At 44.1% G+C, this 13,827-nt stretch overlaps 1 protein-coding gene across 5 annotated transcripts in view; it reads right to left on the reverse strand.

Annotated features, from left to right (window-relative positions):
- The window catches only part of RORA (RAR related orphan receptor A), an 830,757-nt gene that overhangs the window by 32,823 nt on the left and 784,107 nt on the right, over positions 1-13,827 (reverse strand). For 3 of the 5 annotated variants that reach the window (XM_049905185.1, XM_049905186.1, XM_049905187.1), the window contains one exon: positions 140-281. In XM_049905185.1, the coding sequence (XP_049761142.1) occupies positions 140-281 (142 nt within the window). The remainder of the gene's footprint in view (positions 1-139; positions 282-13,827) is intronic. The other 2 variants (XM_049905189.1, XM_049905188.1) reach the window with 1 other exon arrangement.

The raw sequence follows: 13,827 nt of genomic DNA on the forward strand, positions 1-13,827 counted from the left end.
AGGAGGCTTCGAGAGGGTGAAAAGAAGTGTGTTTTGGCAGATCTGGGTCCATGTTCCAGGAGGCACTTTTGCAACCCTGACCCTAAAAACAAGGCAAGTGCACACTACGGTAAAACGCTAGCTGTGGGTGAGTGCTCACCATCTCGAGACATCCCCACGGCAAGGCACTTCTGCAATCGACAGTGCTGGCAGCGGTTCCGACTGGTCCGGTCAATCAAACAGTTCTTCTGCCGAGGACAGGAATAGGTGGCGTTGCTTTGCTGACTCCTCCTGAAAAAGCCCTGTGATTCAGTTATAAAATATAAAACAGGTTAGTGTCAGTTTGAGCTGTAGGCTACTAGAGGCAGTGTACCAAGCACGCAGCAGCATTAATATTTAATGTTGAATTAAACTTGTAGCAGAATCATCCGAGAGACCATTAATGAAATTAAAGTCACTTCTTTTTCCTTCAGTAAAATTGATCCCCAGAGCCTAATCCTCCATCCCTTGCACACACAAAACTTTCTTTAACTTCCACAGACATGCGCCTCTGTGAAAGGCATGGGGCAGGCCCCTGTTCTTGGCTTCTGATGATCAAAGGCAATGTGCTTGCTGGAACAACAGAAAGGGACTTTCATCCCCACAATACGTTTAGTAAAGTAAACACAAAACACTTCCCTGAGATGTCCAGAGGTAAGGAAAGTGAAGCTGTACCATCCCAGGGCAGCTGGACTTTGGGGCATTCTGGAATCTACCAATCCACTTAAACCCACCACCCTGTGAGGGTCTCATACTCTTCAAGTCAGTATCTACTGTCCATGATAGGCAGATGGCAGCTGGAGGGGTTACCTTGGTGCATGGATCAAATTGGGCATACTCGTCCAGCTGTGACACTTTGGAAATACCACGTGCTCAAATCGTGGCCCTTAAAGATTTAAACAATCCTGATGGTGATGGAAAACCTGGCGATGGCTCCACAGCATGACTAATGTCATTAGTGTCACTGAACTGTACAAGTAAACAATGGTGAATTGGCAAATGTGTTACATATAGGGAGCCCCGGTGGCACAGTGGTTAAGTGCTCAGCTGCTAACCAAAACGAAAGGTCAGCGGCTTGAACCCACCAGCTGCTGCACCACCAGCTAACTAAAAGGTCAGCTGTCTGAATCCACCAGGCACTCCTCGGAAACCCTGTGGGGCAGTTCTGTTCTGTCCTTTAGGGTCGCCATGAGTCAGAATTGACTCTCTGGCAGTGGGTTTGGTTTCGGTTTTTATCATCTTCAAATCTTTAAGGGCAGGAGTGGAGAGGGAAAGGTAAATCCTGAAGAACTGACAGAGTGGTGGCACACAGACAAGGGTGCTCTCCCACCCAAAGATCTGTCTGGGGGCCAATCTGGCAGTTGTATCAAAATCCTTAAAAACATGCCGATCCCTTGAAGCAGCAATTATTCTTTAGGGAACATATCTTAAAGAAATATCAGCAATGGTGCAAACGTTTAACTAGTCTCAATCCTTAACTACAAGTATGTTCATCAGCACTACTTGTAATATTAAAACTGTGAAAAGGATCCCAGATGTCTAACACTAGTGAATTGGTAGAGTCCTAGTGTGTACTTATACAGTGGAATATTAGGCAACCATTAAAAAGGGCATTTCAGAAATACAATTATTGATGTAGAATGGCGATAAAAATATACAGCTGAGTAAGAAAAGCACACTAAAAAATGAAATTCAACTCTTAAAAAATGTATACATTTAACATAGAAGAAAGTTTGAAGTTATACCCCAAAATGGCTCTGGCTGGTTACACTATGGGTTATTTTAATTTTCCTTTTGTTGACTTGTGTTTTCTGATCTTTCTAAAGCGCAGAGCAATATGCAGGCAGAAGGGTATGTGAATTGCAAGGGAAGAACAATCTAGAGCACCTGTTTTCTCTTGTGATGGTTGAGGGTGTTCGTGGACCAAGTTGGTATATATGACCTTAGTTCTCAGTTCTCTCCTTTTAAAAACCAGCCTGTGATGGTTTTCTCTCTTTGGGATGACCTCTCTCTCAGCCAGGTTGCTTGCTAACCTCACCATGGGCAAGAAGGTGGGAGCCCAGGGTCTCAGGCTGTCTCCACTGTACTTTAAATCTACCCAAACTCAAGTCTGGCCACCTCCGTGAAGCAATCTCTCTCTTCCCAAAATATCTAAAGCAGTGTTTTTTGTTTGTTTGGTTGTTTACTTATTTGTTTTTTCCTCCTTTGAAAATAAAGTGAGAAGAAGTAGAGCTTTCCTTGGGGCTGAGTGGACAGAAGTCAAGAAAATATAAATGGTAACAGGCAGATAATCCTTAGAAACACCAGGCGCTCACCTGTCCAGGTATTCACTTGATGCATAATCTTTGTCCAAGCCAAAAGGTGTTAATCTCTTTCTTGAGAAGCTACCACCACTCTTTCCCTCTGAGCTTATCATCGCTGCCTGTATATAGAGGGGCCTGGGATCTGGAATTTATTTGCTTTTCTTTTAGCTGACCTTGAATTATGCTTGCTTTACATTAAGCCAATTCTATTTTGTTCTCACAGGGTTTCTAAGGAGCAGCTGGGGGATTTGAACTGCCGACCTTTTGGTTAGCAGCTGAATGCTTAACCACTGCACCACCAGGGCTCCATTTTGTTCTAGGGTCACTGAATACGAAAATGTCTGAATACTCTTTTCCTTCAGTGGAGCTATATACAGTACTTGGGGGTTCTAAGCCATCTCTCAGATAGCTCTTCTGCAGACCAAATTGCAGCCTCTATCACCCTTCTTTCTGGATTCTTTTCCACCCTTTGTATTTCTTCTCAGGTTCCTCTCCTGAGAAGAGGATTTTTCTTTAAAGAATCTGAAACCAAGAACTAGACATGGCTCTTGAATGACGGTTGGGTTGTTAATGAAAAGGGTTCTGCTTTTTAGTTTCCACATATTAAACTCAGACTAACATCAAACTTGCGCCTGACCCAAGCCACAGTATTTTCTATCGCATCATATGCATGCGAAAGCTGGACAATGAATAAGGAAGACCGAAGAAGAGTTGACGCCTTTGAATTGTGGTGGTGGCGAAGAATATTGAATATACCACGGACTGCCAAAAGAACGAACAAATCTGTCTTGGAAGAAGTACAACCAGAATGCTCCTTAGAAGCAAGGATGGTGAGACTATGTTTTATATACTTTGGACATGTTGTCAGGAGGGATCAGCCCCTGGAGAAGGACATCATGCTTGGGAAAGTACGGGATCAGTGGAAAAGAGGAAGGCCCTCAGTGAGATGGATTGACACAGTGGGTCCAACAATGGGTTCGAGCATAACAACTACTGTGGGCATGGCACAGGACCGGGCAGTGTTTTGTTCTGTTGTACCTGGGGTCGCTATGACAACAACAACAACTTCAAACCACCACCAAGAAAGTTCCGGAACGTTAGCACAGAGGCCATAACTAACCACTAGTGTCCTCTACCACAAGGAAACTCTGAGAAGGCATAACGGTGATGATAATGACGACAATACAGGAATCTCGATGAGTGCTCACTATACGCTAGGCACCACGGGCTTAATGTAGGTCACGGTATTTAATCTTCACAGCTGCCATATGAGGGAGGTGCTACCATCGCCCTTTTGTTAAAGTTGAGGAAATTAAGACCTAGTGAGGCACAGCAACTTGCTCAGAGGGTGAAGCCAGGATGTGAACTCACGTAGTATAATTCCCAAGCCCACACCCTTACCCCTTTGGTTTGTTTATTTCCCTTATTATGTTGAACGGACTCTGCTTTGGTTGCATGGTCAGAGGGCAGCTGTCAAAAGTAAACAAAGCACACAGAAGAAAGTAACAAAACAGATTTACTCTGAAGTTAGCGTTTTCCCTTCTATTAGCTCCGTTAGCTGGCCCATATTGCCACTGCCCAGACATTTTCCACACCTGCCTCCTGAACCAGGTTAGGAGTCACAGGATAAAACCAGTCTCATGATTTCATAATTTCTCCTCATTTCTGACCAGAAGTATTATGGCCACTTTGGTTCACCACACTTATTTCTAAACGACTGGCTCATTTTTCACCTCAAGGACACAGCGTCACTATCATGAAAGGTGCCGGAGTGATGGTGCCATACACTGGAAAAGCGAGCCCACGAGAGGCATTCCACGTGTGTTCTGACTAACAGCGCTGTGGATGGAGCTGTTACCTGGCTTCCAAGATACCTACTCTGCAGAGGACTACACTAACTTCAGGAGCACTGGTAGCACAGTGGTTAAAGCACTTGGCTGCTAATTGAAAGGTCAGCGGTTCAGACCCACCAGCCACTCCTGGGGAGAAAGATATGGCAGTCTACTTCTGTAAAGATTTACAGTCTTGGAAACCCTATAGGGCAGAAGGTTGCTATGAGTGAGAATTGACTTGACAGGCTTGGGTTTGGTTATGGGTACACTAATTCAGATGTCAAAGCTCTAAGGGTTTCGGGAAAGGAAGCAAGGAGGCACTCCTTACTCTTTCCCATACCATTTATTCCTCCATTGAGTCCCTGAGCAACCAAAACCCAAACCCATTGCCGTCAAGTCGATTCTGACTCATATAGGACAGAGTGAACTGCCCCCTAGGGTTTCCAAGGATTCGAATTGCTTACCTTTTGGTTAGCAGCCGTAGCCCTGTGCCACCAGGGCTCCCAATTGAGCAAAAGCCTGCTAAAAAAGTTCTGAGAGTGGCACACTAAAGACTTGAGAGGGGCTCTTTCTCTCTCTTGGACGAAGCAGAGTCATGCCCACAAGAAGAGCTATCCAGTAACAGATGGGAGGGGTCAAGTGGGGTTCTAAGGTGAGAGCGGAGAAGGAAGAGCCAGGGTGAGGCCTCTGTGATTCACAAACCCTGAGCTTTGCAGTTTGACAGGATGAGGGCTTGGCCTCCCCCCTCCCCTTTTTTTTAATCTTTCTTTTTAGCATTCCTTGTGATTCCTCAAAGGTTTCAGCATTTGGAAGTCCCACATATAAAATACTAAAAGCTAAAGGACACACGTGAGGGACTGGAATTAGAAGAGAGAGAAGGAAGAGGGAGAGAGATAGAAACCTGGAGGTAAGCATGCTTGTGAGTGCAGAGTTGGGATCTTGACTGACTGGGGAGCCATCTTAGAGAAGGTCCCACCCAGAGATGAGCTGAGAACAAGCTCGCAGGGGCCCGAAGGGTGCGAGGCCACACAGGGAGCCCAAGAGCATGAGTCAGTGCGTGGAGTCTTGGGTGGACTGGAGGAGGTATGTATAAAGAAGAAAGTGCTGTGCCTGAGTTAGCTGGGAAAGATACTACGCATGCAATTTTGGAGTTTTATTATTTCTGAAAGATGAGCTAATGAATTACTTCTTTGGCTTTTGTAAAAGTTCACTTATTATACATGTCAAAATACAAGGAGCCGTGTAATTATAAACATGGTGGGCTTGAGCATGGAGCCACCATGATGAATTTCAGGGTAGGAAATACTGTGACTGTGGCACACTACCACCACCTAGTGGCAGCATAGTGGCATTAACATGCAGTTATTGCAAACAGTTGATTTGAATAATAAAAACACAGACCAGTAGAGCTTGGAGACCTTGAGAGAATATCAGGTCCACCAGGTCTCAAACAAATGGTGTACCAGAATCACCCCGTGGAGCTCTTAAGGGTCACCATCAGTCTGAATCGACTTGATGGCAACAGGTTTGGTTTGGTTTTTTACATATACCTCAGAGCTACTGAACTGCAATCTTTGGGAACCTAGCCTAGTCATACATATTAGTTTGAACAATATGAAATTGTCATTTGTGTGGGTCAAAAGAGAAAAAAAAAACACCTATTTGCCTCCCTCCTGTTGACCTGCTCTAGTTTTCCGATTCTGCAGATAACAACAATGAAGCTCAGAACGTTAAGAGACTTGTTAAGTTTCCACGGTTGGTTTGGTGAGTGCTGGGACTCTGACTCCACTGTCCTGATTTTCAGTCTAGCGCCCTCTCACGTAAGTACTGAACCAGCAAACACTGGCCTGACGTCACGTGGTTTCGGTTTCCTGACACGCGGACTTCTGCACACCCTTCTGTCTCACATCTGCTGTCCCAGAGAAAACTCCTCCTCTGTCTCCTCCCTTATTTGAAAGTGACCTTCTCTGAGTTTTATTTCTGATCTGTGCCTTTCTTTTTCTGGAAAATTCTATTGCCTAATACTTTCTTTTTTTAAACCTGTGAAATTGTTATTGACCCCCTTGGATTGGAGCTCCCTGGGACCAGGACCAAGGCAATGGTGTGCCGGAGAAGGCATACACTGCTTACAATAACTGACTGCTAAAAATTCCAGGAATTTTGTGCGCTGACTGTTACACATCGTCGTTATTAAAAATCAACTTGAATAAACTTACAATGAAATAAATTGTTAGAAGCAAATATTTACAACTCATCACTTGCTATTTCAATGAAACTATTACATAATTATTTTTATTATTATTTTACTGTTATCTATGTTCTGGAGGTTATTTACATCAGTTATATCTGAACAATGGTAATGCCTGAAACTGGCCAGTTGGTGGGAGAATTTACATCACAGAAATTGGCCAACGGTATGAAGCACGGTTTGCTTTATTGTTTTGTTTATTGTTTACACCTTTGGGAACCTTTTCTGGCCATGTCCCTCCCAAGGCTGGTTGGGGAACCCATCCCATGTACACCCTTAACTAATCAGTTGCTGTTGAGTTGCCTTTGGCTCACGGCAACCTCACGTGTGTCAGAGTAGAACTGTGCTCCACAGGGTTTTCAGTGGCTTATTTTTTGGAAGTAGATTGCCAGGCCTTTCTTCTGAGGAGCCTCAGGATGGACAACAAACTGTCAACAAACACTCCAGTGTACCCTGAAAGCCCTGTATTACTTTTCCCTCTCACGACCTTTACCTTGATGTATTATGACTGCATGGCTGTGGACCCGACACACTTCTGTGTTTAACCTCTATTTGTTTTCATTATCTTCTTCATCACTTTGACTCCCTCTTTGACTGCCTTGTTGCTGTCTCTGTTTCCAGTAGCTAACCCAGCACTCAGAGGAGTCAGCAAACACTTGTTGAATGAATGGCCAGAGGAAAAAAATGATGGTGGTGAAAAAAAAACGTGGTGAAGACTACCTTTTGGCCAAACCACAGACAGGCTCACAAAATAAACAGCAACACCTGAGAGGACGGACATGTTCCTTACAACAATCAATTATCCAAGATCGAAAGGGCAACATTTGCCCCAAAGCAAAGATGAACAGCAGGAAGGCGTAGGAAATCCAGATGAAAAGGAATCGGGGAACCCAGAGTGGAAACAGGGAGAGTGCTGACACAGTGTGGGGAATGCAGTCGGTGCCGTGGAATACTTAGTGTAAAACAAGTGAACGGAAAACCTCTTTGCTCTGTAAACTCTCACCTAAAGCACAGTAAAAAATTAAATAAAAAACAGTGGTGACACTCATATGCTGAGAACCTATTCCACACCAGGCACCGTGCAGGGCACTTTGCAAACATTATTGATCCGAAATTCACAACTGCCCTGCAAAGTAGGTATTTTAATATCTGTTTTATAAGTAAAACTGAATGCAGTTGAGTGAGGTCAAGGCAGGTGTTCAAAGTCACATAGCAGGTAAGGAGATGTGTCAGAATTTGAATTCTGAAATCCTCCATATTCCAAAAGGAGCCCTGGTGGTGCGAAGGTTAAGTACTCGGCAGCTAACTGAAAGGTCGGCGGTTGGAAACCACCAGCCGCTCCACAAGAGAAAGACCTGGCCATCTGCTCCTGCACAGACTACAGCCTAGGAAACCCTAGGGAGCAGTTCTACTTCGTCCTGTAGGGTCACTAGGAGTCAGAAGCAATGCAACAGCACCCAACAACAATAACAGGTATTCCAAAGGCCACACACTTCCTGATGCATGACCAAAAACAGTTTTCAGACAACCACGTGGGGTGGATCACACAGATAAACAAGTAACAAAATACATACACAAGAAAAAACAACACAAAAAAACAAGAAAACCCTTCGCAGTTCTGTAGTCAGAGTTCCATATAACGCTCCGACACGTGTTGCAGGAGATGGTATCTTCACGCTGCACCAAATACCAGGTTTCCGAAAGGAAGACTCCCAGCGAGGTGGACTGACACAGTGACTCCAACAGTGGGCTCAAGCATGGCAACAATTGTAAGGGTGGTGCAGGACCAGGCAGTGTCTCCTTCGGTTGTACACAGGGTCGCTATGAGTAGGAACCGACATGACAGCATCTAACAACAACACATACGTAGGCAACCACTTTCAGGGTCTAGGTCTACTTGATAAAAAGCTTTGAAATATACCTGGCATGTCCTATCGGGGTTATTAATGCTTTTGTCCAGGAGCGCGGGCCGGCGGGCTGCTGAGCAGGGGACGTGGGGGAAGCTGCTCAGAGGTCGTGCTCCTAGGGGCGCCCTGCCTGCTTGGGGCTTCTTCTCAGTGAAGCACGGGCTGAAATGCTGATCTGATGTTTGGTCTTTTGACAATTTCCACTTAATGAATTGATTCCTACAGTTCATTAACAGACCCACTTCCACTCCTGTATACACATACGTCTTAATTAGCTGCTCATTGGCTGTTTAATTACAAGAAAACAGCTGACAGCTGCCTTGCTGCATTCTAATGGCAGACGCTTTGGAACCGCTACACACTTGGTTTTGACAACCAAGCTTTATTCATACCTCTATGATTCATTGTCAACGCTCAAATGCCTGCCCAAATGACTGTATTTTCTGAGACAACTGACAGCGTGGGATTCGGGGGACGGTCAGAGGGTGTATGTCTCCCTTGCACCCCATTTCTGAGGCCGAGAAGAGCAGTTCACCCTGCATGTAAAAGGAAGTCCTGTGATACAGCTTTACTTATCTCGGGAACTTCCTGTTGAGAATGTTCGGAAGCTCAGGGGTGCAGAAGAAGAAAGTATTTTTGGATAAATGTGCAAAGAAAGTTAAGTATCTGGATAAAAAAAAAAAAAATCTGGATAGAGGGGCAAAAAAGGATAGCTGTCAGCTTAATTTTATTGAGGGAAAAGGAGGGTATATCGTATTAGGGAGGGGAAGAGGCAGCGGAAATGATGAAGTTAAAAGGGTGGGGGCAGGAACAGCAGGCCCTCAGGGAGAGGATAAGGAAACAGACTTGTTCTGGAGAAAACAACAGGCAGCTTCATTGACAAAAGTTAGGTGGTATAGCAGGCGACAATGACCGGCCTCCCTGTGGAGCTGTCTGTGCAAGTGATCTCTGATAAAGCTGACCTTGTGTGTCGTACTTGGTAAGTGTGGATGTCTGCCTTGACTGTAACAGGCCACACTCTGATCCAATCCACGTGAAGGCGTTCAGCAACAGGCCCTGGCGAACAGGCACGAGGGGGCCTTCCCCGGGCCGGCCACTGTGCTAGAGGCCTGTGAGAGCCCCGTCAGACAGCTGGCCACCAGCCCAGCATAGAGGAAGGACGGCATTTTTCAAAAGACAACCCTAGCCAAGGATCATTTTCTTCAAACACTTCACTTTTAATTTACTTTGATGATTGAGCCAAGGAAGGATACCAGTTACTGAAACATGATTAAGAACAAAACCAACCAAAACTGCAAAAAAATCCGAATCATCTTGACGCACGTCCCTCAGCAGTTGTGTGTTTCGTCGCAGGACTACAAGATTTCGCTCAACAAAAAATGTTTGCTTATCACCAGCACATCACAGAACTGAAGCTCTGATGTCACAGAGACGCAGTAACAGCTTGTCCAGCCCCAAGTTTAATTTCCTTTTTAATGGCTAGCTCTAATGCTGACGTCAGGCGTTTTAGCAGGTTTTTTTTTCTTTTTTTTTTAACTTTATAGTGTTAAAAAGGTTGAGCATGAATGTATCAATGCTGAAAGGTGGACACCATGACAGGCCTAGTGACATTTCACAATGAAGTAAAAACATTAGAATCCTTTTAAAGACAATTTAGGCCTGAAAAGAACATTGGTGGGAAATTTATGTTCACACTAATAAATAAAATCTCCAGAAACTGCTTTACCTATTTCCTTTCAGGGGGAAAAAAAAGGTACCAATTATACACTGCAGATATCTTTGAAAAACTTTGTTTTTAATTTAAAAGAATATATTCGCTTATGCAAGGGAGGGGTCCTGGTGGCACAGTGGTTAAGAGCTCATGTGTTAATCAAAAGGTCAGTGGTTTGAATCTACCAGCTGCTCCTTGGAACCCCTCTGGGGCACTTGTGGTCTGTCCGATGGGGTCGCTGTGAGTTGGAATCAACTTGACATCAATGGGTGGGTTACTGCAAGGCAACTATTCCAAACTTTCCCTTTCCTGGGTGGACGAGGAAGCTTTGCATAGGACATCATCTTAAATGTACTAAGTAAAAAAAAAAAAAAATTGTAGTGGGGCAATATTTGACAAACAAAGGCTACTTAATGCTTTATCAAGAGCAAGGAGTCCTAAGTGTAATTAGAAACCAGCTCACTATCCCCAATGCTGGACTGTACATTTTCATTAAAAAAGTAATAGTTGAAATAGTAGAGCCATAAGGTATAAAAATATATGGATAAAATGAAGTTTTTTTTTTTTTTTTTTTTTTTTACCCTGAGATAAATTTTTTACCATCTTAGCAGCCACTGTTTCTAAACTGAAGCTAAAGGAGAAATGGGACCATTTTTCACAAGACAACCCCAGCAATGATCATTTTCTTGAAACACTTCATTTTTTAATCAACTTTGATGACTGAACCTAAACTCTCACATTTACAGCCTCGAGTTTTATTTCTGGCCTTTTCTTCTGCCCACATGTTCTAAGATCTGCCCCTCCTCCTTGCAGGCCTGTCTAGCTCATTTCAGCACCTCAGAGTTCTCACCCAGGGCTGGGCCTCAATTCTAGTCCCAGAGCTCCGAAGCATCTCTAGAGACAGGACTAAGCCCTTGCAGGTCTGGATTTTAACATGAGCTCCCCTGAAATGCAATACTGAGGGCTTGAAGAGTCCCAGTGAATGGTTTCTTCATCTTTCAAAAGAACAAGTAAAACATCTTTATAATGAAAACCTTGGCGTAACCTTAAAAGAATCTAGGGTGCCATACTTGTCTACCTTTATCTTTCATTATCCACCGACAATGACCATTTGCTCCAGGCAAATTGGGTTATATAACAACAAAAAAACCTGTTGCCGTTGAGTCAATTTTGACACAAAGCAACCTTATAGTGACCCCACAGGATAGAGCAGAACTGCCCCATACAGTTTCCAAGGCTGTAATCTTCATGGAAGCAGACTGCTACATCTTTCTTCCACAGGGCAGTTAGTGGGTTCAAACTGCCGACTTTTCGCTTAGCAGTGAGCACTTAGGCACCGAACCACCAGGGCTCCTTCTGGGTTAACCACAACCACCCATCTATCACTTTGTCATGCTGTGGTGGTTTGCATGTTGCTATGATGCTGGAAGCTATGGTGCTGGTATTTCAAATATCAGCAAGGTCAGAGGTTTTAGCAGAGTTTCCAGGCTAAGACAGACTAGGAAGAAAGGCCTGGCAATCTAATTCCAAAAATTAGCCAGTGTAAACCTTATGGATCACAACAGAACATTCTCTGACTCGCTTGCTCTGGACGCTTAATCAGGAGGGATCAATTGCTGGAGTGGACATCACATTTGGTGAAGTGGAGGGCCAGTGAGGGCGAGAGAAAGCCTTGGCGAGACAGACTGGCACAGCAGCCACAGGTATGGACTCAAACATGTCAGCGAGTGTGAGGATGACTTAGGACCAGGGAACGTTTCATTCTTTTGTACATAATGTTGCCATGAGTTGGGGTCAACTAGATGGCAGCTATCTATCTAAATACAACCAGGGTTTCTCCCATTCCTGGGTTTTTGCCTCTGCCATTCCCTGTTCCTCTGAATCCTCTGCCCAGAATTTCCTCCCAACTATCCTGCTCTGTCCAAATCTTTCTCCCCCCGTCTCCCAGCTCATTGTTGGGTCCTCCTCCTGAAACCTCACGTGGCTACCAGAGTACGGAGTCATCGTTCTCCACTAAGCCACTGCTCTTGCTGCCTACAGGGATGTCTTCTGGTGTCTTATCATAGCATGTGGTCTTGCCTTATTATTTACTTTTTGCATTGCTAGTTAGTTTTTCCTATGTATGCTCCATCTCTATAACTAGACCATACACTGTTTGAAGGAAGGATCAGTTCTTCTGTGTCTTTGGGTCCTTTACAGCTTACACAGTGCCCAGCTCCAGGGGTTCTCATATTTTGGTTTTTATTGGTTGATTCTGCATAACAAATTGCAAATGACCACAAAAATCAAGACTGGGCCCAAGATGTCCTGGAAATAATATCTGACTACACAGAGCAGCATTACCAAGGCACTAAGGAATTTGGCAGTAACGATAATGATAACAACTGCCAGCATTTACTGAATGCTTATTCCATGCTAGGCAGTCTTATGCATGCTTCACCTGAATGCACGTGATGACCCTATGACATAGCTACAATTACTATCCTCATTTTTACTGATGAGGAAACTGAGGCACAAAGAGGTTAGATACGCTGGTAAATAGCAAAGCTGGGAATCAAACCCAGGCAGTCTGGCTCCAGAGGTGCAGCTTAATCCTGACACAACGCTGCCTCTCCATAAGGAGCAAAACGAATCCCTGGATGGCATCAGTGGCTAAGCACTTGACAACTAACCAAAGGATGGTGGTTGAAACTCACCCACAGGCATCTGGGAAAAAAGGCTGTAAAATCAGCCACTGAAAACCCTATGGGATACAGTGCTACTCTCACACACATGGAGCTGCCAGGACTCAGAATCAACCAGACAGCAATTAGTTTGGTTTTGGTTTACAGGGAGCAAGGGAGAACAGGAGTGGGTGAGCTGGGAACACCCAGGAACACGTGAAGGAGTTACCGAAGCATCTACCATTTTTGCTGTTCGTGCGCAATCTTACCTGAAGAGATGTGGCGAACTAGATCATTATTTCAGCAATTAAACTGGTTCCCTGGTTTCTTAGGGTTTCAGGTCATTGACTTTAAAACGCAATTTGAAATATGTTCACAAAATGATTAGCTCAAAAATGACTGAGTCACTTTCTTTACGCTCAGTGAATATTCAATATACCTAATTAGAAAATATCCATATATCTAATTATACTATCACAGAGATAAATAATTTACAATTGGTCATGGCAGAACCACTTTTACCTGGTTGGAACATGATAAATAACTAACATCAATGGCAAAACACAGAAGTTTTTGACTTTATCATAACCAGGAATAAAAATATTAGATATAGCAATGAGAAATTATAATGCAGAACAAATACTATATACATTAAATATAAACACATAACACTGTATAAGTCCTTGGCTGGGCATAAGCCCAATGTCATGGATTGAACTGTTTCCGCCCGAAATATCTGTCAATTTTGCTGGGCCATGATTCTCAGTATTGTGTGATTGCTCACCATTTTATGTGATTTCCCTATGTATTGTAAATCCTGTCACTACAATGTAATAAGATGGATTAACAGCAGTTATATTGATGAGGTCTACAATATTAAGTAGTATCTTAAGCCAATCTCTTTTGAGATATAAAGAGAAGCGAGCAGAGAGACATGCCGACCACATACCAACCAAGAAAGCAGCGCCAGGAGCAGAGCATATCCTTTGGACCTGAGGTTCCTGCACTGAGATGCTCCCAGATAAAGGGAAGACTGATGACAAGGACCTTCCTCCAGAGTCGACAGAGAGGCAAAGCCTTCCCCTGGGGCCGGCGCCCTGAATTCGGACTTCTAGCCTACCAGACTGTGAGAGAATAAACTTCTC

Source organism: Elephas maximus, chromosome 13 (genome assembly GCF_024166365.1).
Source record: "Elephas maximus indicus isolate mEleMax1 chromosome 13, mEleMax1 primary haplotype, whole genome shotgun sequence".
Lineage (NCBI taxonomy): Eukaryota > Metazoa > Chordata > Mammalia > Proboscidea > Elephantidae > Elephas > Elephas maximus.